The following is a 27,871-nucleotide window of genomic DNA, read 5'->3' as shown; positions in this document are numbered from 1 at the left end:
GATAAAAGTGTCGGCTCCGAAACTTCAGTGTAACTCTTAATTAATACAGTAGGGTGACTCAATGAAGAATTCCCGAATCAACTAATTTAAAGAGTCTTTTGTTTAACAAGAAATTTTTCATGGGGCACTCTGATAAGTTGACAAGTTGACATTTTTGCCACCTGTAAATTTTGTTAGAATACACCAATTTGAATCAATGTAAAAATGGTTAACGGTTAATTTTCCGAATGAGTATAACAAAACTTTAAGATTTACGTTATATTTTACGTGCTTTTTTTCTTCAAAATATCAAGAATTACAGGTTAGAAAAAAAAATACAAAAGAAATTATACAAAATTAACATAAGATATCCGATGGCAATAATAATCTTGAATTAATAAAATTTTGATCACAAGTCTCCGGAGCTCTTCAGCAATTATAATTATTGCATAAATTCTGAAAAGTAAAAAAAGCATAAATATTTTCTCGTGCATTTCAACAATCCTTAAAGTTTGCGTACGAATTTGGTTTGAAACTGACTGAAGAAGCCCAATAACACAAAAGGTAACCTTTGTGCTTAGCGTTTATTGGCTGAAATTCTTATTACCCGCTAAACTCAAACCCAGTCCCTTAGTTCGCTTTTTCATGATTCTGATAACGCTCACCATCATGTTATGTCTATCCGTAAAATCAAAAAAACGTTCAAGTGGTTCTGGGTAAGAGATTGATTACCCAATAGATTGATTTCTAAGGCTACTTTTATCAGGCTAAAAAGATTAGATTATAAAAAAATACTCACTCATTTCACATTGTTGATTGTTGACATCTTTACACTTAGCGCATGCGCACTCTTTGCATTGATGTTGGTCAGTTTTACTTTGAAGTGAAATGACTTTACTGACAGAAAACGGCAAAGCTTTACTCCATTTAGAGTTACCATTCAAGAAAGCTTTGAGTGTGAACACGGCTCCTCTTGATTGCTTGACCAGTGGAATGTAATCGTCTTGTTTTGGGAATCTTGTTCGTGGTGAATCTCGTCCAAGAGGCTCACGAACGTAGTAGCGTCGTCCATAGCTGTCTTTACCAATGATGTCTTCAGGTAGATAAAATTTAAAATGGAGAGTGTTAAGTGTTTTTTTTCATATTGTAGTGGTTTTTTGATATTATGGTTAGTCGGCGAAATATGCATGATAAAAATTCAGGATACTCAGGGTTGCCAGTGTCTCATAATCATACATTACGAGTTTTAGTGTAATGTCGATGGAAAAAGTAAATCACATATGGATTTTACACACAAGACAAGTCTTCGTTATCTAAGACTGGATTCAGAGACAAGCAGAAGCACACCAAACAAAACAAGCTTTATTCATGATATGCACCATTGCATTGTCTTCCACGGACCAAACAGCTGATTGGTTGAAAGTGATGTATTGACCAATTTTAACGTCACTTAAAACCAATCAGCTATTGGGTCCGTGATGTAATCTCAGACATTGCAATAGTGCATATCATGAATAAGGGTCAAAATGATTCTCCGTTCCGAATATGACGGTTTTGAAGACCGCTTTCATTCAAAAATACCACAAGGTAACTTTCAGAGAAATTGCTGCTTTTGTAATTCCTTTAAGAATCAAACAACATACCTCTCCTCATATCATACGCATTGACAGTGTTCAAGATGATACCACGTGACAATAACTGACCACTCACGTCAATCATTTCACGTAGTGAGTTTGTAAAGGTCGCATCGTTGTCAAACAACAAGAAAATCTTGGATCCTGGTTGGTAATCGATTTGAGATGCATATTTGAGAGCACGCAATCCAAGCCTATAAAAATGGACTTGTTTAGTTAAAAAAAAGCCTACTACTGATCGCGTCCCACTTACTTTATACCTAAAAATCATTTTCAATCTTTCTTCGACTAACTTCCAACTCACTAACATAAGTCAAGTCTATTTTCAAGCTAGGCGTTATTACATAGCTTACTTCAGCAGCAACTTGCGCAAAACCATTTTTTGGCCCAGCGCTAGCGAGTGGGCCTTTAAAGAGAGTGTCACTATTTTTTTTCCGTGTTTCCTTCTGTGTGTCCGTTTTGGTAGAAACGGCGCTTTATACCAGTAACACACTTTTTGCCGTCTGGAGAGGGAAAAGCTTGCGAAAGTCGGGTACTGGCTAAAAAAGATATATTTTCTGATTTCGCGCTCCTTAAACAACAAACGTTCGTTTTCAAGACAAAACAGATACAAGATGGCGGTTAAAGCGAGGAGATTGATTTCATGTGTTGATTCTTACTTTCTTGAACATTTTCTTTGCTTTAGTGGTCAAGAGACTTTCAAACCAAAGAAACTTTGTAGTGATTTTTCTTTGTAAACTTTTTCAACATTCTGTCATATGTTATAGTTTCCATAAAGCTTTCTGAGTGAAAATTCTATACTTTAAATCAATTTCTGACTTTCACTTTTAGTTTCTTGTTTTCAAAAAGACTTGATTCTGGAATTTGCTGATGAACACTTAAATGGAGTTCATGTGTAAATTATAGCAAGATTGGAACTTTTTCAATGATACTACGTGTGAAAATGGTTATTTCTAGATCTGTCTCGTTTAACGAATTGGTGGCTTGATTTTTCAAACTCAACACGGAATTATTTCAAATACCGATTAAATGGAATATGGCAATGGAGACTAAAATGCAGCTCATGTGTAAATTTGAACAAGATTGGAACTTTTTACATGATGCTACGTGTGAAAATGGTTATATATTTCTAGATCTGTCTCGTTTAACGAATTGGTGGCTTGATTTTTCAAACTCGACACGGAATTATTTCAAATACCGATTAAATGGAATATGGCAATGGAGACTAAGATGCAGCTCATGTGTAAGTTTGAGCAAGATTGGAACTTTTTCCATGATGCTACGTGTGAAAATGGTTATATATTTCTAGATCTGTCTCGTTCAACGAATTGGTGGCTTGATTTTTCAAACTCGACACAGAATTATTTCAAATACCGATTAAATGGAATATGGCAATGGAGACTAAACTGCAGCTCATGTGTAAATTTGAACAAGATTGGAACTTTTTCCATGATGCTACGTGTGAAAATGGTTATATATTTCTAGATCTGTCTCGTTCAACGAATTGGTGGCTTGATTTTTCAAACTCGACACAGAATTATTTCAAATACCGATTAAATGGAATATGGCAATGGAGACTAAACTGCAGCTCATGTGTAAATTTGAACAAGATTGGAACTTTTTCCATGATGCTACATGTGAATATGGTTGTTTCTGGATCTGTTGTGTTTTACAAATTGGCGGTTTGATTTTTCAAACTCGACACAGAATTATTATAAATACTAATTTTAAATGGAATATGGACATGGTAAATGTAGACTAAAATGCAGCTCATGTGTAAATTTGAACAAGATTATAACTTTTTTCATGCAATGATGTTGTTTCTTATGGAAGTTGAATTTAATGATATTTTGAATTTGATTGTTTACCTTCGGGTAGAAAGTTTCGAGCTTTCAACATTCAATTTATTTTTGATTGACTACTGTACATTATGTTTCGTTTATTTTTTCACTTCCCTGTTCTAAGAAATGAAGAAAGGGAGAATTATCCTTGTCGACTTATTTTTCATTTTATTTTGCTCGACGCAGTAAAATTTTAAATCCTTTGGACATCCCTTTCCTGAAATCTTGTTAAACATTTTTTGGAATTTTTGGAAATCTCGAAATTCGCGAAAATCGCGTAAATTTCGCTTTTGCTGGGCCTTCACGCCTAACGGGCTTCTTGTTTAATGCTTAAACCGCATGCTAACTGTTATCAAAATATACGGTTCATTTTTAGCTTATAAACATAACGAAACGACACATTCTCAAGGTCAATAGCTAAAGAAGAGATATGGTAAAAAGTTGATGATATGATGAATTCCTACATACCTGTCACTGACTTCTTCTCCAGTGAAAGGAATCAAATTGATCGCAGTTAAAGCTCCATCTACATCAGTGAAAACTTGACCATTTCCTGTCTGCAAGTGTGGATGGAACCTTACACCTTTACCACCATAGCCCACGATTGAGAATTGGATATCGGTTTCTTTTAAATCACTTTGAATTCTTCTCACGATTCTTTTCAGGTGTGATTTGACTTTTTTCATGCTTGGTATAAGTTTGAGTAAGATTACGATTTGCGTTCTTTTGTGGTTCTTTGTGGATGTGTAACGTATGTTGCGAGTATTCAAAGAACATGTGTCTAATAGAAAGATAAAAGTTTAAGTTGTGTGAAGTCTCATTATGTATAAATCAAAGTTTTTTTAAGCAATCAATGCTTGTCGGTATGAATTCAGCTGTGTAGGATACGGTTCTCTGGAACCTTCTCTTGATAGGTCTTTTTCAATCAAGAATCCTTTTCACCCTATCACTTCTTAAAATACAATGTAACACAGCACTAAGTAAGTATTGAAATTCTACCAATTCAATTTTTTTAGCTCGAACTTTTTTAGTTTTTTAAAAGGAATTATGGGTAATCATGACCACCGTGCTCTTATAACGATTTTTTGTTGGTCTAAATTTATGAGCCCAGTGCGCAATCAGACCCATAAAGCATTTCGACCGTGAAATGACCCATACAGAAAAGTCCCTATAACTCGAATCTCCATAACTCGAACGTTCAAGACTTCACTGTACCCAATTGTGTTTACCTTGAAAGTGTCAACGAAAAAGATTCTTACCAAAAGTTGGTGATAATAACATATCATTGAGGAGACCAAATTCTTTGTGAATGCTATCAGTGAAGGCTTGGTGGACGAGAGGGTTGCTAGGTTCGTTCTTGCAAACATCTCCGAATGCTGATCGTCGTGTAGAAAAATCGGCTCTGTTAACAAGAGATAAGAAGGTGTAATTAAAACTAAAGACGGACGGATAACTTTTGAAGGTGAGTTGACCAGATGAAATGGTAAAAAAGCCGAGGTTTAAAAATACCGGTTAGGTCCCGAGAAAGTGTAACAAAAATTTGAGCATAATCCCAAGAAAATTCAATACGCTCTGTTTTATGACGTAAAAAATTAAACTGATTGTATTTAAATTTCTGTCGAATTCACTAACATCCAGCACTCAATTGTCTGTATATTTTGAAATTGACCAAAAACTTACAATTTTCTGGTAATAGATACATCATTCCCGTTTCTATTATCACTACCAAACAGCGAACATTTCCCTTTAGTATCTTCGGCAGCCGGTAAAACTTCAGCGATATCCATAATGGCACATTTTTTGTGACGACGCAACTCGTATGCATTAATGAATTCAAGGATACCAGATGCGATACCTCCACGGGGCATGCGCAAATCGTCTGAATTTTCAACATTGTTTGTTCCGAATAAGCCTGAAAATTGAAACGTAAGAAACTTTGATTAAAGCGAGGTTTCACAAAAAAGAATATGAATTGAGTTGCAGGCTTGCAGTCTAAGAGTTCTCAATACTCAACCTTGCACTAAACCATACACCAATGGCTTCAAAGTACCTTAAAACAAACATACAAGAGCGAGTTTATATATTTGTACTTTTGAGAACAGTGGAACGGTGGGGTGACTGAAGCGATTTGGAATAACCACCAGTTTTGATCTGCAAAATCGAGGACGGCGAAAGTGCTGAATTACCGTCGTCCTCGACCAGTTTTGTCACAGACTTAGTATCTACGGCTAATTTCAGATTATACTTAGTATCTACGGCATTTTTCAATTAGAGGATCTGTTGTCATTGTCTTTTCTCATTCGAGATTTTTCAAACCGACCGCATCAATGAAGTGTTGGTGAGAGAGGGGAGACGATGAGAGAAGTGTTGCTATTTATAAATCATACTTCATCGTAGAGGTCTCCGTACGGGAATTTTTCTATCAAGCAGAAAATGCGCATAGAATGTGCTGTGAAGCTATAAACCTGAGATCTAACGAATAGAGTACGATCATAAGCTCTTTAATGTATCCTTACCCAAAGTCTTGTTATGGTAATAGCCCGAGACAGTCACATTACATGCAAAAACGTCCAGCCTACAATACACCTGAAAACCAACAAGACTATCGATCATCAGAACATTGGGTTGAACTTTGAGAACAGATGAAAAGGCCAACTGAATTGGGAATTCTTCATGGCGTTTTTCAGTTGAATAGATTGATGGTTGGTTGACGAAAACTTCGACCTGTAAAACAATGAATCAATAATTTGTTGGAGTTTTGAAATAGTGTTTACAAGATTCTTACTTATAATCAAGCAAAACTCACATAAAAATACCATCGTTTTCAAGCAGAATTTGGAAATTATCATGGATTTTTAACCATTAACATATACATATTCTGCAAAGCAATATTCCAGTCTAATTTTTTCTGAAGATGAGAGCCATTTAGATATAATTTAGAGGGTAGCTAAAAGTTAGCAAAGATGAATTATTAAACGTCCTACAGTATAGATTGAGTTGGACAAAATACACAAATTTCGTAAGAAAGGCAATTACATATGGAACGAATCTCCGAGCTCAAATTCGTTTTTTCGGTATTCTTTTAAGTAAGCGATAAAACTATCCTCTAGGTAAAATTCTTCCAAGCAAGATATAAAGCTTACTTACCTTATTTCCATTCATGCGATCAATCTCTACTCGACCATCCTTCATCTCCACAACAAATTTAGCCTTATGGAGATAAACAGTGAAATTCTTCCATTGAAAGTCACGTGTCAATAAATACTTGCAATCCTTGTAACGTCCAAGCACTTCTTTAGGGAGATAAATAGCTTTGCCATCAAAAGTGACGAGACTTTTCTCGAAAAGATAAGCAGTCCCTAAAAATGATCAATAGACAAGGATAAAATCTATCATCTCTTCATGTCAGGAATAAAAAGTTAAATCAACTTTCCAGAGTTTCATATCTCTCAGTTCTAGCTCCATGGTTCTAAGACATTTTGGCAAAAGTAAAAAAAATTTGTGATGAGTAGTGTAGACCAATGTCATTAGGATCAGATCACAAATACTGAATAAATATTCATAAAATACAGGTTGGGTAGGAAAGTATGAATGTTTTGTCTTCTTTTCTAATCCTTTCAGTTAGTGGCCATCATTGGGGAGTAAGAAAGCTGTTGGGCCAATAATGAGACCATTTTTGAAAGCATTGAAGAAGAGTTGAAATTTTTGTTTCTACAATTATTTTTTGTTTATAAAACTCACGTGAGATAGGTTGGAAGATATTATCTTTCGATTCGACCGTTTTCAAACCAAGAAACCTAAACACGGGAGTCTCCAAATCATCAGGAGGAGTGAACTGTAAAGCCTTGTTTGCCAAAGTTGATAATCTGGTCAGTTCTTCTTGATATTTCGTCATCATTTGCTCGAAGACTTGATCTGGTGAAGTACCAGCAATTTGTCCGAACATCGCTTTAGATTTGACCAATTGAGTATTATGGTTCTTTGCAGAATTTCGGATTCTTGAGATGTATTGTCTTGGATATGATTCAATGTATTGGGTGGTTAGAGATTCCATCATTTGAAGTGTTGGTATGTTGTTTTGGTTGATTTCCTTCGGAATCAGACTTTTCACTCTCGTCTTAAAAGTAAATTGAGAAAATTTAAGTGATTGTGCAAGTTCTTGCGTCTCTAAGATCAACCAACAGCTATAAAATTCAAACATCACTTAATGCTGAGAAATAACTGTAAAACCTTTACGATGTTACGTAGCGGAAGTTTAAAAGCATCCACTATGGTATCAACAATCAAGACTACTTACAGACATTTGGTTGTATTGCTCCATCATCTGTTCATATCTTTGGTACATGCCTGGCATTTCCCAAGTCAACGTCTGTCCTTTGACGTCAATAGTGTAGTAATGGCTAAGGTTTTTCTTGATAGTGCAAACAGTCTTATCGAGTGATGCAGCAAGAATTTGGAGTTGTGGGTAAAAAGCATTTGACAAGATAGCTTCGATGTCTTGATTCAAGGTTTTGAGGACTTTGGATAACATTTTACGATCAATCGATGCAAACACTGTCTTCAATATTTTATCATTTTTGAAAGTTTCAAAAGCTTTGTCATTCTTAAGGACCTCACGAATCTTGTTTTTCAATTCTGATACATACTTTTTTTGTATTTGAACATATTTTGTTCGCAATTCTCGAGTCTTCTTTGTCAATGTCACGAGACGTGACTTGAAGGGTTGTTTCCCGGTTGATGTGATCATGTAGTCAGCTAAATCCTTCTCCATTTTAACATCAACAGAATCCAAAGTCTTCAAGACAGGATCCAAAAGCTTTGATAATTCTTCTCGGTAAAGCTGAAGTAATTTCTCAGAGACTTTGTTCAGTTTCCCAGAATAAGGCCCAACTTCTTTCAAAACTTTTTGATGAAGTTCCTTAACATTTGTTTCAAACTTTTTGAAAACCGCCATTAAAGCCTTCTTCTCTTTTAAGTTATTTCGACTAATATCTAATAAAACTTTCTCAGGGAAAGACAATATAAATCCAATGGGATCTGTAACAAATTCGTTCTTGGCGAGTGACATCTTCACCTCATCAATTCCGTACAGAACTTGCGTAGAAGCATTCTGTAGCATTCGAGACGTTTCCCTCACAGCCATTGGGAGATACACACGAGCTGCATTCTCCAATTTCTTTGTACTTGTAGAAAACGTCATCTTGTTCAAAGGGCCAGCAACGAACATGTTAAAAATGCCTTTTGAATCAGTGATATTGATACCTCGGGTGATCAAGGCGTAATAGAGTTGTTCATATTCAGGTGTCTTGCGAAGGAATTGTTCTAGAGATTTTGAGGAGCGGAAAACCATCTTTTGAAGAAGGTTGTCTTGTTTTGTGCTGGCAGAGTCACGGATATCATCAATGAAAACTTTCAACTGAAAAGAAAACAATTGTGAAATCAATTACTAGCTCCGATTCGATAACAAATGACCGGCTTACAATATTAAGCAGTAGGAATCTGATGTAACGGTAGGTCATTGATGAAAATAGAACTCTGGAAACTTTGTCTCAATAGGAAAAGAAAAGAATTACCTGTTGCATTTCATTCGTCTTATCATTGACTAGTTTATCAACAATTTCAATCACCACGTTCTCTGATTCTTCCAGTAACCGATCCACGAATGTCTGGTCTTTTTTTGCATTGTTCATACTGTCAATAAACTCCCCAAAGATGCACTGGAATGGTGGGGAGGTAAAATTAATGCTACACATAGCTTTGATCTGTGCTCTAACCTCTTCACTATTGTTCTGCTTTGGGATATAACGTCGGAGAAGAGGGTTGATAGCGTCTAAGCTAGGAACAAGGAAATCGAGGAGCATGGAGTCAAAGCTGTCTTCTTTTTCTGTAGCATCTCTCAAACTTTTCTCGGCGACATCAAAGCCATGCTGGATAATCTTCTTAGCTTTGGTCAGATAACCAAGATACATCTCTGTTCCTTGTTTGTAATTCTTGAACATTCTGTCAAGTCGTTGACGCATCACTGGCAAATATTTGTCCAATTGTTGATTTATGGTGACTTCATCTCGAATTTTAGTATGTCCGATCGCTATCAATAGTTCTTTAAGCTGCTGGTGAATAGCATCAAATGCAAGTGCATTTGATTGTCCATCATTCAAAGCTATGATAGCTGACATGAAATTCTCACCGAATAAGAGCCCTTTGGTGAAATGCAAGACCTGATTGATGATTGATCCTGGTGTATGCTCTTTATTGATGATGGAGATAACAGCTCTGGTGTAATTGCTGAACAGAAGGTCAGGTTCCTCCTTAATACTCTCTAAGATGGATGTTATCTCTTCACCTTCATCTAAACCTTTGATGAACTCAGCTAACTTGTTGATGGACACGTACATAGAGTAATTGCCAGTCAATTCAGATAGTTGCATTAATGCGTTTTGTTCTAACCCTTCGAATAACGCAGCCAATTGTTTTAGATTCTGTTTGTTGGCGACTTTACCTTTCCAGATGGATTGATAGATCTTGTAATACAATATTTTGCCATCTTTTAAAGTGAACTGTTCAGCAAAATAATTCTTTTCAGAGTTGGAGAATTGGCCGAGAAGACGAATCAAGAATGAAAATTGTTCATCAATTCTCTTGAAGTATCTAAATAAAACATCAATAGATTAACAAATGTTGAACGCCGAGCCTATGAAAGAAGGAACACCCCTCTCATTGGCTCTATTGTAACCTTTTCAGTCCTTGTGGATAAAAAATTCTATCAAAATTCAATGAAAATATAGATTCTTTTGTTTTCAACTCCAAAATAACCAGTTCTGATGGATTTGAAACTGAAAAATGGTGAGAGTGACATATGGTATGATGATATAACGAATAACCAAAGAAATAAAGAAAAGTGATACTTACTTCATCTGGATATCCCATAAAGTCATTTTACCATCTTCCGTATGGATTCTTTGCATCAGTTCTTTGATTCCGTTGACAAAATCCTCCTTCATAAACTTTTCAAAATTCGTATCAACAAATTGAGCGATCGCTTTCGAGAGTGTGTCTACCAGGTCAAACAAGGTGGTTGTTGCATCATCCTCAAGGTTCTTGGTATCAATTTGTTGCAAAACAGGGATTATCTCGCTGTTCATTTTCTTCAAAACGGGTTTTAATGATTTAGGTAAGGCTTTCTCAGCTGTGGAATACACTTGCCCATAATAATTGATAATCAAATTTTTGAGAACTTTACCAGGGCTGCGTTCATTACCAAGCGCGATGGATAAGAATTTGATAGAAATATCATTTACTTCTTTCAAGATCTTTTGGTCCATTTCACTTAAAGGAGAATCACCACCACCCTTCTTCAAAACGAGTTTCAACAGATTTGCTGGAATCTCGTTCAAATTGTGTTTGTTATCAATGACTGCTTGTAAAGCATTTTTAACATCTTGGTCTTTGATGAGCGAATTCAGTTTACCAAGGAAAGCTGATAAATCTAGATTCTTCATTTTCTCAAGTAGCTTTCGTGCTAATTTTGGGAAGAAATTAACAGAATACAGCGAGGGAAGATCTTTGAACGAATTCAGGTTTCCATCGGTGATCAGTGTTTCCAACAGATCAAGTCCTGTTTCACTGACTTTGTATTTGCTTCGTAACATCTCTTTAATATTGGTAATCATGATAGTTTTATCACGAGTATCCAAAAACTTTTTAAGCATTGTTTTCTGTTGGTCGGAGATACGCCCTTTCTGGTAAATGGTGTTGGCTAAAGTGTGGAGATACTCATCGAGGTTCTTGGCGTTTAACAGCTGGTCAATGTATGATTTGTGAGGTGCTGGAACTTTGAAGGATTGTAAAGTAAATTTGGAGACTTTTCGAGCAAGTTCTGCATGGTCTAGTGTCTTCAAGAATTGTTTCAAAATGTCTTCGATTGTTTTGGGTAAACGACTTCGTTCGATAATACTTTTGGCAAGGATATTAACAAAGTCGAGTTGTAGTGGATCAAAAGCTTTGACTTTTTCAAACTCGTCCATAAGGTGCAAGAAGTTTTCTTGAGGTGTTTTTTCTACATTATATTTCCAGGTTTTCAAAACTTCGAAAATACTTTTCAAAGTGTTCTTCACTTGATCTCTCGATTTTACTGGAAGATGTTTGGTGACAAAAGAAAGATCTAGGTTGTTGAAATCAACTTCGGTTTTACTATTCATAATTCTGTTGATTTCATTGAACAATTGCTGTAGGAAAGAAAAGAATTCTTCTTCGAAGATATTGAATGATTTATCATTACCCAAGACTTGAACAAACTGTTTCAAATTTTTAGTGTTCATCTCTGGTGACGTTTGGATATCATTGATGACACCTCCAACGATGTCCAAAACTTTCTTATCTTGATTCTTCTTAAAAGCTGCCAGCATGGTTTCATCAATGATCATTTTATTGTCTTTGAGAATCTTTTTAAAAGCATCGCTTGTTGGAAATTTCACCAAAGCTGATAGTAACTCCATCAAATCTTGTTTTTCAAATTCACCTTTAATGAATCTCTCATAAACCTGGTCACCATTGCATTCAGTAGTTGAGAAATAACTGATCATAGCTGTCTTCATAACTCTGGCAAGTTTCTGCACCATTGTATTATCAAAGCCAAGAACATTGCCAAACGCTTTTTGAGCCATCATACCAATATACTGCATGGCCATCTGTTTACCAGCACCGCTATACTGTTTCATGGTATTGGAATTGTGAAGCTTCAAAGACATTTTACCGTTTGGTTTCATAACCAGAGATAAAGTATCCTCCAATGGAGCAATGGTGTTACTCCACGGATCAAACATTGCCATACGGATTGTCCCAACAATATCATTATTGGTCTCCTTGCGCTTTGAACCTTGTATGGTCATTTTGTTTTTCATGTTTGTTTTGAAAGAATGGATCGAAGGACCGTTGAATTCGACGATAGTGTAGTCTTGGTTTTCAATGCCCTTAGGTGCGCCTGCTGAGTTCTTTTGTTTCAAGATGACTAAAACAAAGAACAATATTTAAAATTTTCAAAACAGCTACATAAATTTCAAAATTGTTTGTGTGCCGAAAAAAATTATTTTTTCAACCTCTCTGAAGGAATTTTAGAAGGCTTTGAAGGAGCGAATAACGTTTTTAGAAGAAGGTCATGTTAGAGAGTATACTTGAAAGTACTGTTATTCGATTGTTGAAGTATCAAAAGGAACACTTCACACTGGAAAGGTATCTTCGAAGTCTGCAGAGAAAGTTACTTACGTGTGTATTTAGGTTTGTCACTAGGATCCATGATTTTCACTGTGTTTAAAAATGAATCTCCATACGATTGTTTGGGATTGAACGACGATCTCATCAACATCCTTCCAACCGAATTCATTGAAAGTTGGAATGATTGTGTTTTTTCGTCTGGTTGATCGTCCAAATCATAATTGAAGCCCTGTGCCAAGATTTTGAATTAAAAGATTTCTAATTCAATACAAAAACCGAATTAATTGTATCGAGAGACTAAGGGAATCATATTCCATCATTTTTTTAGGGGCTGACCCCGGATTCGTTCCGGTTTAAATCCCTGAAACTCGTCTCCTCAAAGTATATCTCTGAACCCACTCCTCAACATATAGCACATTTTGACTTGCGTTCTTAAGATATACTTTGTGGAACTTTAGCCCAGATTGTGACCTCCTCCTCCTCCTCCTCCTAGATTTTTTATTTCCTAGATTCCCCTGAACCTGTATAGAATTCCTTGTAATACAAAACTGAAACGGACAGGTGAAAAGTGAGAAGACACGCACCAGTATATTGGAAGATGTTCCGTTAGAAAATGTGAGAGAAGCGTTCAACGAATTTCCGCCATTCATGTGTGTGTTCATGGTAACGTAAGGAGCCTTCAGGTTCATCGATAATTCACGTTTGTTTCGTCTGTAAAAGACGTTGATGTAGTCCATAAAATTGCCTTTGATATTTGTCATGCCATTTGCGTTGTCCGTCCGAATGAATGAAAATGGAGTTGCCCATTGATCTGCTGAAGAAAAAAATTGATTTCAAAAAGCCTCTAAACGTAAATTCCAATTGGTAGCGTCTTCAATTCAGTACGACTTAGGGATTCTTGAAATAAAAACACAATGTCTTTCCCAGAGTGTTTAGTAAAAATTTCAAATTATACTAGGGACGGCATTATACTAGGGACGGCTTTTTGACCAGCTTTCCAGCGGAAAGGGCTTCCGGCTGCTTCTGAGACAGTAGATTAAAAAGTCGAACAACTTCTGTTATGATTACTAGAAATGTGAAAATTTTAGATACCTTTTGGAGATAATTGTTTGTAAGCAAAGCCTTGTTTTGTTTTACTGGTGTAGACATTGAGACAGTTCCCAAAAGAACCATACTTGGGCACTTCAAATCTGGAGCAAGCTTCAGAGAAATCCGGTGTATTTTCCAATGTATACTTAATGATTGATTCTTCTCCTTTCTTGGTGCTTAAAAGGCTGGTGATTGCAATGATGGCATCCTCTCGGTAGAATGTGTTTCTCCAGTAAGAATCTACTTTACCAGGGATATCGAAACTTGTATTCAAACTATTTCTATCCCAGTTGAAGACAAGTCTTGGTTTGTCTTCACCGACTACCATATCGTTTGTGAGAGTATGGATGGAATCTGCTGATGTTAGCTTAGATTCGACGTTCAATGGTATTCCATTGAAGTTAGATACGAGCTAAAGAAAGATGTGATTTGATGAATAGATCTATAGAATGTCAGGAAATATGCAGGCCAAACTTCTAACAACCGACCCTTAAGGTTCCAGAGCTCTAATAAATCTTTACAACTTAATTCTAGAACAAAATAAGTTTCAAAGTTTTTACTTGGTAGGGGTCTAAAAAAGGGGAAGCGTTCTCTGGAAGGAAAAAAAATCTTCAGAAAAATCCATAAAATGTTAATACCTTGAACCGTTTACCAGCGGGATCTAGTTTGGCTTTCGCATTGATCTGTGCTTCTTCTGGCTTACTAGTGACCGTACCAACGAATTCATACTTAGAGATATCTACCATACCGTATACATCGAACATCGATTGTCCAGCATGTGTTACGTTCAATTCTCCTTCAAGCTTTGGTAACATTGGTTTTCCTTTGGCAAGGAGTTTAGTATCAGTCGATGGATGAGATATAACCAAATCGAAGACTTGTGGTTCATATTGTATCTTTAAATCGATAGTAGCTGTCTGCCCTTTTGCATATTCGAGTTTTGATCCTAGAGCCCAGTACTCATAAGTGTTTTTATAGAACAAATCATGTTGAATGTGAACTTTTTCATGTGTGAATCGCCATCTGGTGCCCACGTGTCGATTGAGTGTTGTCGGGTCTGTCCGGTTGATGAATTCTGTGTACAATTTGATTGGTGATTTTGTGAAATTGGATGATAAGGTTGAACGGACTTCGTTTGTCTCCTCGTCGTACCTGTTGAAGGGAATAAGAAAGTCAGCGAGTGGATAAATGAATTGTTGCTGCTACTATTAAAACGGGATAGTGGATTAAGAATTGTTTTTATGTTGTTACAACGAAAGAATAGCTGAACCGAGTTAGACTTATAGCAGATGAGTTTTAGTTACTTTTCGTAACAAATTAGATATAGATACCTGTTATCTAGACGACCCAATTCTGACCGATCATAATCTTGCTCATAATTGATACTTTATGATCTAAGATAAATATATATTGCTCTACTAACAACATGTGACCAAGAAATTAAAATATTGAATGCATTGAACTTACACGTAATCAAACAAGACACCACGTCTATTTTCACCAATAGTGAAACCAACAAGACCACCCTCGTTATTTCTGGTCAATCCTACACTCAACGAATATTTTCTTTCCAATGTTGCACCCGGTGTTCCAATCGAAACTGTATAAATCCTATCCTCCTTCTTGATGTGTAGGACGTATTTGGTAAGTTTCGGATCTTTCGGGTAGTTCCGGACACCAACGCTGAATGGACCGGTCAGTGGGAAATACGGAGCTGTTCCGTTGTAAAAAGCATTCGGGAAACTAGCTTGGATGCAGATATCACAACCCATGAATGAAGTGGTGTCGAAAATGTTGTTACTGCACAAGTAGCCCTAAAGTTGAAGTCATGAAATATTTAAGCTTCGATAAAGAGGAAGGATATCCTGCTAATATTAAAGGTTTTATTTTTTTCATACGTGTTCCTGTTTCATACCAGACACATATTTCATGCCAGGACAGTGTCTACCTATTGTTATATCATGTTGATATAAGCAAAAAACGTTTTTCTTTTTCTCTTTCTGACCAATCTTGCTCCACATTCGTGTCAATCCAATGTGTAAAAGCTTGTGAATTAAAATTTATGAGTAAGCAAACGATATCACTCTTATTAAAAAAAGGACCCCTTTAATATCACTTTGAAAGTTATTTTGAAGACAGAAAACATTTTGAAAGAAAATTGAATAAGTTTACCTTTGCACGTTTTTCAATGCCTCGAACCTGTTCCTTTTTTAAGCTGCTCTCGTGGAAAATATTGTAACTAAAAATGAAAGGTATTTTAATGTGATCGAACCATGTTTGACATTTAACGTGAAGCTCTTTTTAATAAAATTGAAGAGCAGAGAAGACTCTTCAACCGATTATAAAGTTTGTCTATTGTGCATAAGTAAGGCTGCCTGCTAAAGTCTGTTTCAAAAAATGCCCGCACATTTTGATACATTGCTCTTACAGGAGAGGAGATATAATTAGAAATAATACCTCGTTGAAAAGATAATATTTTTTTCTAAGATTATTTATCTTTTTACCTGATATTCAGGAGGTCTGTAATCTGATCATCGGCTTTTAGTTCAGAGATGATTTCTTTTCCTTCTTCGTAATGTACTTTCCCTTGAAAATTCTTTCCAAAATGAACGTTACCAAGAAAAGATGTTCCGATCTCACTCACTCCGTAACATTCGACGCTCAACTTACCAGACGCATGAAGTGAAACACTATGGAATAAGGTTGAAATTATTTAAAAATAATCACGATGAAAAATTAAGAGAAATAGTTTAACTGCTTCGTCAGGCAAATATAGTATAGATTGTCTCCAACTGATTTCCTAATTAGGCTCTCATTGAGAGGAAGCACTCGCGTAGCCAGCCCAAGATCTGCATTAACTGCAGCGCAGTCATATAACATAGTGTGCAGAGGGGTCCAACCCCCAGCATTTTTCAGAGGGGCCTAAGGAAAATAGTCCCCGGCTAAATTCTAGAAACATAGCCCCCACCCTCACAAAGCAAAATATCAAAGAAATTTTGCTTGCAAATTCTCGATAAATTTATTGCGCGGCAGGCAAAAAATTTTCTCAAGTGGGATAAAACCTTCCCCACAGCATATATTTTTAACATAATTTAAAATATCTTCAACCTATTAGCTCTGCCCCCAGTTCTATTACACAACACTCAGCCCCCTAGCAAGCTAGCCCCCAGTATTTTTTGAAAAATACAGCCCCAATCAATCAAAAATTGATTGAGCCCCCCCCCCTAAACTCACGGGGGGGGTTGCATTCTATGTATAATCTACTCGATATTTACAAAAGGATTCCTGCATAAAGCTAAAATATTTATCATATAAACTAGCAAAAAATATACGAAAGGAAATAACTCGTTACCTTGGTTTCAAATTTCCACTGATGGTAACAGCTTTGGGACCAAAAATGAGGTTTTTGGTGTCCACTTTCCCATTCATATCAACAGTAATGACAGCTGATCCATTCAAAGCAATTTTCATTGGCATGCCGAGCATTGTGGGTACCATGTGTGAAATTTCCATTACTAACATATTATGCTTTAACACTTTCCTTTTACCTGAGATATTGAAGATGAATAAAAAACATGGTCTCCAATACTGTATCAGATCTTGATTTTCCAAGCCCCGACCAGGAAGAGTTCCTCAAAAATTCTAAAAAAACTTGAACAGGAAACCTGATTGGTTCTATACAGAGACATTCGAATAATAGAAGCTCAGAATAGTGAGTGTACATTATACAATTTTTACTGAACTTCAAAAGTCGTCGAGAATCATTTACACTCGGCAAAAGCATGCTGACAGCAAATACAGTATTCTGATTAAGTCGAAAGTATGACATCCTTGTAAAGATAAAATAGAGTGGAATAACAACACGCACCTTTAGTCATCTCATAAAGATCATGGATGATATTCACATTGTCCATCTTGCCATTCAAAAACGGTAAATCATCCAAAGTCAGCGCTTGGATCTCATTGCCAAACATCTTGAAAGAGACCAAGGCTTGTGGTGAAGATTGCTTCATATTGACTTGCTCATCGATCGTCTTATAATCATCTGTTTCTGTGCTCCGTCTTTGTCGTGTTGGTATCTGGAACACTTTTTTCAAGTAGTTAGTACTAAAATAACCATCATTATTCATGTATTTTCCGATCAAACGTTCTAAGCCTTCCATTCTTGCGTTGACTTCGAAAGCATTGACAGAGAAGCCGAATAAATGTGTTGTCATGTTCAAGCTGAATGAGCGTGGTACGAAACTCTCTGGATGAAAGAACGTCATTCCGTTCACGGTAGCTGCCATATTCACTATGGAACACAATGATGATATAAAAATTTTTGAAGCAATTTAAAGATACTTTTAAGATTAATAAGCAACATGCTGAATGGACCTACCTGGTGATCAAAATCAGATAAAAATAGGACAAATAGTAAGAGAGTAAGAAAGTGTAATGAGCAGCTTTAATATAGGCACTTTTCTGCCCAAATTTGCTCAAAAAATTATTTTTTCGAAAATCAGGCTCCATCAGAAATTAAATATTACCATTTTATAGCACTATGCAAAAAATAAGAAAAAAACACCAAGCCAATCTCGAGAAATGCTCATTTTCCCTAAATATGACAAAAGGGAGTTTCCCCAAATAAGAAAATTCTATTTTTACGGCCAAGAAATTTTTTCCGGAAAAAACAGCTTGAGTTACATTTCAGAGATACTTGCCTTTTATCTTTGTCCAAAAAATTGAAAAAACTAATGAAGCAATTTCACAAAGTCCAGAAAACCCCATTTTTAGGCACATTTTGGCCAAAATTTGCCCCCAAAAATTTTTTTTTTGAAAATCGGGTTTCATCAGATTTCAAAAATTACCATTTTACATCAAAGTGCAAAAAATCAGAAAAGAATATCGATCCAATCGCGAGAAATGTTCTTTTTCCCTAAAAATGACATAAGGGAATTTCCCCAAATAAGAAAATCCGAGTTTTACGGCCAAAGAAAATTTTCCGGAAAAAAAAGCTTCAGTCGTGTTTTAGAGAACCTTGCCTTTTATCTTTGTCCAAAAAATTTGAAAAAACTAATGAAGCAATTTCACACAAAGTCCAGAAAATCCCATTTTTAGGCACATTTTGGCCCAAATTTGCCCCAAAAAATTATTTTTTGAAAATCGGACTTCATCAGATTTTAAATATTACCATATTACATCAGTACAAAAAATCAGAAAAAAATATCGATCCAATCGCCAGAAACGCTCTTTTTCCCTAAAAATGACATAAGGGAATTTCCCCAAATAAGAAAAACCGATTTTTACGGCCAAAAAAAATTTTCCGAGAAAACTAACTTCAGCCACATTTTAGGGTACCTTGCACTCTATCTTTCTGCCAAAAATCAGGAAAAACTAATGAAGCAATTTTGCACAAAGTCCAAAAAACCTTATTTTTAGGTAGTTTTTGGCCCAAATTTGCCCCCCCCGCCCCCAAATCTTTTTTCAAAAATCGGGCTCCATCACTTTTTAGGCATTGCTATTTTGTATCATTGTGCAAAAAATTAAAAAAAACTAATGAGCCAATCCCGAGAAAAGCTGCTAACAGGAAAATGGTAAAAGGGAATTTCCCCAAAAAAACGAAAAACCGTATTTTACGACGAAAAAAAATTTTCCGAGAAAAATTACTTCAGCCACATTTTAGGGTACCTTGCACTCTATCTTTCTGCCAAAAATCAGGAAAAACTAATGAAGCAATTTTGCACCAAGTCCAAAAAACCTTATTTTTAGGTAGTTTTTGGCCCAAATTTGCGAAAATCCGTATTTGACGACGAAAAAAATTTTCCGAGAAAAATTACTTCAGCCACATTTTAGGGTACCTTGCACTCTATCTTTCTGCCAAAAACTAATGAAGCAATTTTGCACAAAGTCCAAAAAACCTTATTTTTAGGTAGTTTTTTGCCCAAATTCGCCCCCCAAAATTTCTTTTCAAAAATCGGGCTCCGTCACTTTTCAGGCAGTGTGCAAAAAATAAAAAAAAACTAATGAGCCAATCCCGAGAAAAGCTTGTAACAGACGAACGGACAACGGTCAAATTAAAGGACCTCCCGGTAGGTCCAACAAAATAAAAAGATCTTTTGGAAAAGACTAGCAAGACGAAACAAATTCAAACCGTTTGTATCCAAATCTAAAGTAAACATTTGTACTTACTGAAACTTGCAGAATGGAGGAAAGCTTTTGAATACCGTGATGGTGAAGGATCGAAGTCGTCTAATGGATATTCTTCTAAAACTTCCTTGATCAATTTGGATATCCTGAAAGTAGAAATTGTATGACCTCATTGACATGATTGTATGATCAAAAAGCGTCGAGTTTGACCGAAGTTTTAGTGTACGTATCTTTTTCTTTCATATTCAAACGATTCGATTTTCTGGTTTAAGATATCAATACAAATTATTAGACAGATCTACCTTACCTGATATGAGCAGGTGCTTTGTTGCCGACAACACTTCTCAAATATGAGTTCATGAATGAACGAAGTTGTGTTGAATCTTTCTCATCATTGGCAATATCTCTGGCAAGAATGACATGTTCTTTGGAAGGTCTTGACATCAATAGGAGAAATACTTGCAACCGTTTCTCCAAATCGCTGTTTTGGTCAGCTAACATCTCCATCAGTTCGTACTGGACATCTGTGGATAATGACATCTTTCTCATAGCTTGAATAGCAGCAATTGACATATTGACATGTTTAGCATTCTGTACACAGTCCATAATCAATGGGATTGCTTTAGCAGGTTGACCAAGGTTTCCAATACCTTTTAAAGCGTATAGAATCTTATGTTGATCCATCGGATTCGAGGTTTGACAATCATTCCCAAGCATTGAAAGAAGAGAATTTTCAGTGTCTTTCATCGTTTGACCAATACGACCAGTCTATGAAGAAGGATAAACAATCGAGGTTTGTTTTAGATTTTACAAATTGCCACTCGAGAAGAGGTAGGTGAGTGGTATGAGAGCAATATTGCAGGGTGTCTTCCACAATTTTACCTGTGTAGAGGGTTCAAACTGGTTTGTGATACTAGTTTATTATTCTTTGACTGGTAGGAAAAGTAGTTCGAAGTTTATCACACAAACTAAACTTACATCAGAACAGCTTCCTTGGTGATTTTTGCACATGCGATAACTCAATGTTGTAATCAACAATATCAGAGATGGATGCTGAGTCTTCTGGTGCAAACCCTAACAACAAATACATAACAGAAATGAAAATTGAAGGGTGAAAATAATAGCTATCTGGTGTTCCGACCAACGCGACCAACTTTGGTGCAATCTCGTTCCTAGGCAAATCGCACAATTTGATTTTGCTGATGCACTTGATACAATCGTGAGTGCTATCAAAATCATAAAAAAGTGATCTAAGAGACTGGTTTCGAGTTTGAGTTCGGTGTAATTAATTCACCACCACAAAGCTGGCACTATTTATCGTTACCAAATCGCATAAAACTGTTGTCACAAATTCTGCTTCAGTCTAGGACTATTATTCATTTAGTGATTTTCAGAGACTATAATTTTAATCTTCACAATTCTTCTGAAAATTTGGTCTTACATTGAGCAGGCCAATAACTTCTGGGTTGGGATCTTTGATGAACGCGAGGAAAGGGAGAAACTTCATGGCTTCCTTTTCCATGCCAGATTGATCCATTGTTTTGAACAAGACTTGTAAACATGTTGCAGTACCACATTGAGCCAACGCATCGAACAAAAATGTTCTGGAAAGAAAATGTAAACTCTTAGTCGATAAAAGATTTAGTTTAGCCAAAGTTAGAAATATTGGCGATACGGAACTCAAACCAAGCCATTTGAATTCAGGAATTTCAGCCTCATCAGCATCCATGGAAACCAGAATACTTTCCATTCCCTTTTGGCATTCACCACCCCTGTTATATCCCACTGGTCTAAGAATTTGTAAAAACCACAGATACAGGGGTGTTCTTACCTTACTTCTTCTTTTTTTAAATCCACTGAACCGATGATAGTGTTGATGTCAGCAACTTTTAAATGTCGGAAAGAAATCACCAAGTCAAAGAATCGTTCAGCCGAATTCGGTTTACTTTCATAGAATTCATCAGTAGCTAGCTCGTTGAGAAGATTGATTGTTTTCTGGCGGTAATTTGAACCACTGGTCGTTTTATCAACTGGTGGCGAGTGATCGAATTTGATAGAGGTGGTATAAAAATCTGAAACAAATCAAGAAAGATTATTGACCTTTATTAATTGATTAAAGCGGCGCGCTTCATGGATGCCTCCTTTGCATGTTGTGAATTATTTCAGCCTTCTTAAGTAAAGCGTATTTTTTTATAAGAATTTTGACAAAAGGTATGAATTATTCTTTGTTGTTTCAGTATAAATTCAATTTAGAATTTACAATTTACAAATTTACCTGTGTATGGCGACGGTATTGTTGATAATTCAGTTGAAGATATCCTTTTCAGTTTGGTGCTACGGGAAAAAATATCGGATGATAAATAGCCTTTCAAACTCGAACTCAGTTCCTTGGTTCACTTTCTTATGATTCTAATAGAGCTCACGAAAGATATACAATTGTAACATGACCATCAGTCAGTCAAATCAAAAAGTGATGCAAAAGGATCTGGGTACGAGATTGATAATCTTCCAACTCGGAGAAAATACTTGATAAAGAACTTGTATGTAGAGTCTAAAATGTTGCTGCTATCAATATGTATCCATATATGAGTAAGACCTGTGCTTTAAAGGAGAGTTTTACGTTCAAATAATGTCATCTAGTAACATCAATGTTCTGAAAAAAAACTTACCTTGTAAATACATAAGCACCAGCTTGGTTAGAAGAAAAAGCTCTTGCTAAGAATTTCTCCTTGCAATGGACTTTGTGTAAACCACTTCCATCAAGGTTGAATTTGTACATACATTTGAATTCGGAATCATAAACTGAGCCCTATAAATTGATAGAAACGGAAATTGGACCCTTACAAAATAGAGAAAATTTTCTTGAAAATATTTGACCATTTTCAAGCATAATATGGTCACATTTTCCAAGTTTAACACCCTTAGAGTGCATTTTTCTCATCTTTGATCACTTCGAACCTTACAGTGCACTTTGGGAAGCTTTGGAAAAAGTACATTTAAGGGCAACACGTATGGTAGGTCATTTACCTTGTGTGTCCCCCCCGGGGGTGCAATCTTCACCAAGTAAAAAAAAGTTCGAGTACATGGCATATATTTTAAGTATTTTGCTTTCAATCCGGAAAATCAAAAAATTCGAAGTAATACGGTATACGTTGATACGTAAAAATCTTACTTTCGATTCATCTTCACCATCATTACTGTACGAGTTCCCATCGATCGTTGATCGAATGTTATGATGATCTGCACATGTAGACAGGTCTTTAACTTTCTCGATCAAGTTGTACTTATTCTTTTGGTCTGGTTTAGTGATATGGATGTAAGCCGTCTCACAAGAACCAGAAACATCGTCCTATGGATGAATAATGTTTAGAAAAATGAAGTTGTCTTGTAAGCAAAACAAGAAAGGCTTCCATTTTGGAATTCTCTAGCTTAAAGAAATTATCACACTGGGTCAGCTCGTAGACATTCATGGGCAAAACATTGGACTAAATTGACATGATGGACCAAGTAGGTGACAAATTTGTTGAATCACAGATTTCGAAAGAACTAAGCAAAAACATAACTGAATGTTTTCAATATGGTTTTCATGGCATAAAAGCGAGTGACAAAACCCCCTAACCTTCCGTTGACGGAGTCCATGTGAGACAATGAACATCATTTAAAGAACTGAGCCTTGAGCGTCAGAAAAGACGCCCGCACTGGATTATAGTAGACTCTCTCTCTCTCAAAAATCTCGTACCCAGAGCCACTTGCATCACTTTTTTATTTTACATACAATTTCACGAGCGCTATCAGAATTTAAAAAAAGTGAACAAAGGGACAGGGTACGAATTTGCTTAAAATTTTTATACCTCAATGCGAAGATCCTCGGGATTCTTTTCGTTTACTTGACGAACTTGAAGCATACTCAGAATACCACGTTGAACATTCAATACGTCAGATTGTGTTGACCTTGTTGACGGTGTAATCTTCTTGATACCTCCGTTACCCATTTCAAATTTCAAACTATGTTTTTCCAAGCGTAATGCGAAATCATTTTTGGGAAGCTCAATGTAGTTGCTGTCACTACCAAGCGATTCAAAAAACTTGACATCGGATAGCTGCAAGAGACGAAGGGTACTTTTTCTTTCAGTATTCACTTACAAAATATTCTACTGAAACTGAGGGGGCTTTACAAGTACACAGTTTTTTTTATATAAGAATTACATTGATCGAGTGATTCTCAAGAATTTTGAACATTTTGAGCCTTTTCTTAGTGGTTCTTAAATTTTTAACGAAGAGGAAGGAAATTTCTTTCAACAATGACCAATGCAAGTTTCTTGCTTGTGTCAAATATGTTTTTTTCCTCGCAGTATTGTCTATCAAACATGTGATAAAGTGGAGTGTGGAATGAAAGAGGTAGAAATATAACAAACCGAAAAATTGAAAAATTTTAACCGAAGAAAAAAATTGAGCAAGGTAGGCTTTTTTCATAGGAATCAGCACAAAGCTCAAATTTTGCCCAAAACTGTAAAGTTTTTTAAAGTATACTTTTAAAATTTGAGCTTTGTGCTGATTCCTATGAAAAAATTCTTGGTTCGTAACGCTATGAAGTATTTTCAAGTAACGTGTAAAATGCGTCCCCAAACTAAAGGCTATAAAAAGAAATTACACAAAAGATACACATTTTAATTGTTCTTCCTCTTTAAGTTTATACTTTCCCTATAAAATATATAGCCAATAAAATAGCTCCTAATGAAATAGCTAATGAAATACATATTTTGAAATTTCAAATATTTATCCAATAAAATTTCCTTAAATCCCAATAAAACGCCACCGCGTTGCCAAATAAAATAAAAGTAATGTTAATTATAACCAAATGTCATCCGTTTTTGGTGTAGTTGATGATTAAACCCGTCGGATTTTCATCTCAGAATATTTCAAATGATAAGGTCGCCAAAATACAGAACTGCAATCAGAAGAACACGATTGTGCAATGGATTGAAACTGATCGTAATTTCCATTCAAATTTGCAGTCGCACAATCGTCGTACCACCAGCCTCCTGCATTACGAATAGCACAGTTGCCACCAGACCAATTATCATGCTCCTTATCATATGTGGTGAATTTCATGCCGTTATGGTACGTCAAACGATCTAATGCATTCCCACTGTAGCCTGACACGTGAAGCTCAAATCCACTAGCCTCGTTATTAACTTCGAAGCTTGAATATTTGGCCCACAGTCTAGATGAAGAACTTTTTGATACCATATCAACACGGAGTTCCGATCCTTTCCAGTAAGCTTGGGCTGTCAGCAGATAAATGTTACGGTTCCCTAGAAAATGCTCTCTGTGGAGAAGCCCAAATCCTACTCTGTATTCTGCCCAGTTTCGGAGGAAATTCTCCGAGCCGTCGACACGTCTCTGAACAACAGTCCAGCCTCCACCATCAGTTGTTTGATCACAGAAAACTTGAATCATGAGAATCTTGAGGTTCTTGTTGATACGATATATACCATTGGTACGCTCTCCTTGATCATAATGCTCCTTGCAATCACGACGAATTGGTTTTTCACGACAATCACAGTAGTATTTCTCAACCATCCTCAAATCTTCAAAACACATACAATCACCACATGGATTCACTTTGAATTGACAATATCCATCCCTTGTTCTGTCTTTCTTCACAAGCTTTTGAATCAGTGATCCTTGTTGACTAACCAATGTTGTCAAGGCTTGGATTTGTGCTTTCATTTGAGTTGTGTCGTTTGTTGCCACTAGTACTGGCAGTAAAGCCACAAGCAGAGTTAACAACTTCATATTCATCTTGAAGTGATGGAAGAATTTTTCATGGTCTTGCATAAATACCAGTGTTAAAGGGATCTTAATCTAGTACCCAGGCCAGATTCACCAAATAAAGAAGCGTGTCATTATTATCATAAAAAGTCACTGAAAGTACTGACAATGTTTTTTGTCTGGTTTATTCTTCTTATTTTAGACTTTAGAAGAATGGGTCGGAGTTTTATTTTAAATAAAGAAAGGCTGGATTTTGCAACCAAAGTCGTTCCCACACTTCTTAAAAGTGTAGTAAACAATTTCGAAATTTGAAATCTGTTGTTGAAGATCATTTCTTCGAAAAATTTAAAAATAATCACTATTGGGACAACTAAGTATGTTGTTTACATCAGCCTACGCGTATTGTTACAGGTTTATTTGTGTCTACTAAATACTCAAATTTGTGTAAATTCACCTAGAATAGCATTTCTTTCATTTTGTATCACAAGAGAAAATCAAATGACCTCTGATGTCGAAACATATTTACCAATATCATGGTAAAATTTTATATAGAGTGAAAATTTCGTCAAATATCATAAAGTTTGTTTGATTTACTTTCTCATATCATTCACCAGATAAATTATTTTAAAACCTAAGACATTGTTATCACAATGACCAAGTTAAAGAGAAACCCATAGCCCGAGATCAAATTTAGTATGGTTAAGAAATCGGATAGAGGATGGGAAATAATAATTGGTGACAACGCAACACAATCAATACCCTTTAGAACCAGTGACTTTTGGCACGATTGTTCTCCGATTTAATCAACATGCTTACTTTCTTTATCTAATATTCGCAGAAGTGCTTAAAATAAAATTTACTTAGCCAATTCTAAAATCTGAATTTGGGATTGTCCTCGATTTGTTCTTAGGTTTTGGTTGATAGGATGTTACATTAAAAAAAGCGTCAAAAAGCTCGAAGGATTGACACGCAGACGTATTAATATATTACCTTGAGCACGAACTGATAATTTTTCGAATTAGCAATCTCTACAAGGGCGTTAATTTTAAGTTTGGTGACATTGTCGGTGGTGCCTTGGATACCATTCTCAATGACACCATGGTATGAAAAGACGTCCAATCTGTTCTCCTGGAACTGGAAGTTTCCTGAAAGAATACAATCTTGTATTTCAAAGAGAACAATCAAATCGATTGGAGATCTAGGATCACGATATGAAGCCTATCTTTCGTTTTCAAGATATAATAGACGGCTGGCTTTAGTAGTCTATTGTAAACTTAACATAATATCGTTGGAGTTGAAATGGTACAAACCAGGCCCCCAAACCAGGTACGCTTAGAAGTAATTTAAGGAAAAAGACATACCATACTTGACAGATCTTCCTTCGATTTCCAATCCTAAAATTCAAAAAGAAACTTTTGTATCATGATGTTTATCTTAGGTGAAAATCGAACGCTCAAACTACCTGCAAATCAATTAATCGCAGAGAGAAACTATCAACAACCATATCAACTCCTTATGAAGGTGCAAGTCTTGCTTGAATCTCCATGTAACAGCCGACAGAGCTTAGATTTCTATCGATTAACATTTTGGGCAGTTTAGTTCCCTTGAGTTGTACCCATTAATATAAAAGCCCAACCACCCTAGTGGGGTTGCGATGTACACCCCAGACGTAGTTACACCTTCCTCTCACAGACCCGGTGGGATTTTATCAGCCAGTGGGGATAAAAATAACGGACCAAAACTCCTGGGGAATTTTAATTCGATTGTTTTCTAGCCTGGAAATTCAGTGGGGATGAAAAAAATAGCACAATATTTTGCAGTGAGGATTTGCTGATCTGATCAATTTAAGCGGGGACAAAAACTAGAGTATAATTTTCCACTGGCTACGATATTTTGGCCAATTTTTCCCGTGTGAAGGGTTCCCAGTGGGTCTGTGAGAAGAGGAGGTGTGTAGTTTTATTTAGAAAGATAGGTTACCAAAGACATTTTCTTACCTGCAGAGAGAAGAAATAATACCGTCAAAGTGAGAGCTTTCCCCATAGTCTATTGCGTTGCTTGTTGCGTTTTAAACGCGCGTTAAACACGAATATATTTCTGGGCAATCAATTTATATATTTAGAGCGTGTAACCTAATAGAAAAAGTGATATTCAAGCTTTTGCATTATCAGCATATAAAAGCAAGTATTTTGGTCACAAAAATAGGTCAAAAATAAT

General features: G+C 36.0%; 2 protein-coding genes across 3 annotated transcripts; both read right to left on the bottom strand.

Moving 5' to 3' along the window:
• Positions 1-258: 258 nt before the first annotated feature.
• On the bottom strand, positions 259-27,792 carry LOC136809247 (uncharacterized). Of its 2 annotated transcripts, none has more exons than XM_067065764.1 (33): positions 27,652-27,792; positions 27,019-27,051; positions 26,648-26,802; positions 23,734-23,982; positions 23,055-23,231; positions 22,552-22,691; positions 22,158-22,216; positions 21,714-21,954; positions 21,324-21,486; positions 20,861-20,956; positions 20,190-20,650; positions 19,925-20,028; positions 17,622-18,047; positions 17,106-17,301; positions 16,258-16,443; positions 15,926-15,992; positions 15,221-15,567; positions 14,392-14,905; positions 13,757-14,165; positions 13,249-13,478; positions 12,716-12,893; positions 10,364-12,461; positions 9,028-10,102; positions 7,752-8,870; positions 7,196-7,571; positions 6,602-6,813; positions 5,971-6,178; positions 5,135-5,366; positions 4,714-4,856; positions 3,923-4,235; positions 1,623-1,807; positions 779-1,072; positions 259-435 (listed from the first exon to the last, which is right to left on the bottom strand). In XM_067065764.1, exons 1-33 carry the CDS (start codon positions 27,695-27,697, stop codon positions 422-424), a joined length of 10,746 nt encoding a protein of 3,581 aa, XP_066921865.1. In that variant the 5' UTR covers positions 27,698-27,792; the 3' UTR covers positions 259-421. The 2 variants fall into 2 exon arrangements, with proteins under 2 accessions (XP_066921865.1, XP_066921867.1); XM_067065766.1 differs by having other exon boundaries at positions 13,249-13,475.
• On the bottom strand, positions 24,687-25,788 carry LOC136809248 (microfibril-associated glycoprotein 4-like). Its single transcript, XM_067065767.1, has one exon. It carries the CDS (start codon positions 25,721-25,723, stop codon positions 24,770-24,772), a length of 954 nt encoding a protein of 317 aa, XP_066921868.1. The 5' UTR covers positions 25,724-25,788; the 3' UTR covers positions 24,687-24,769.
• Positions 27,793-27,871: the final 79 nt, after the last annotated feature.

This window comes from Clytia hemisphaerica, unplaced genomic scaffold (assembly GCF_902728285.1).
Source record: "Clytia hemisphaerica strain Z4C2 unplaced genomic scaffold, Clytia hemisphaerica genome assembly, whole genome shotgun sequence".
Classification (NCBI taxonomy): Eukaryota; Metazoa; Cnidaria; class Hydrozoa; order Leptothecata; family Clytiidae; genus Clytia; species Clytia hemisphaerica.
The sequence above is the reverse complement of the archived record's forward strand: the minus strand, read 5'-3'. Positions and strand labels throughout refer to the sequence as shown.

Excerpts from the sequence above, each read along its gene's own strand:
- LOC136809248 (XM_067065767.1), bottom strand. The coding sequence starts at position 25,723 with ATGCAAGACCATGAAAAATTCTTCCATCACTTCAAGATGAATATGAAG.
- LOC136809247 (XM_067065764.1), bottom strand. The coding sequence starts at position 27,697 with ATGGGGAAAGCTCTCACTTTGACGGTATTATTTCTTCTCTCTGCAG. Across the intron at positions 4,857-5,134 it reads GTATCTATTACCAGAAAATT|AGCCGATTTTTCTACACGAC; the intron begins GTAAGTTTTTGG and ends TCTTGTTAACAG. Across the intron at positions 4,236-4,713 it reads GTTATTATCACCAACTTTTG|ACACATGTTCTTTGAATACT; the intron begins GTAAGAATCTTT and ends TCTTTCTATTAG.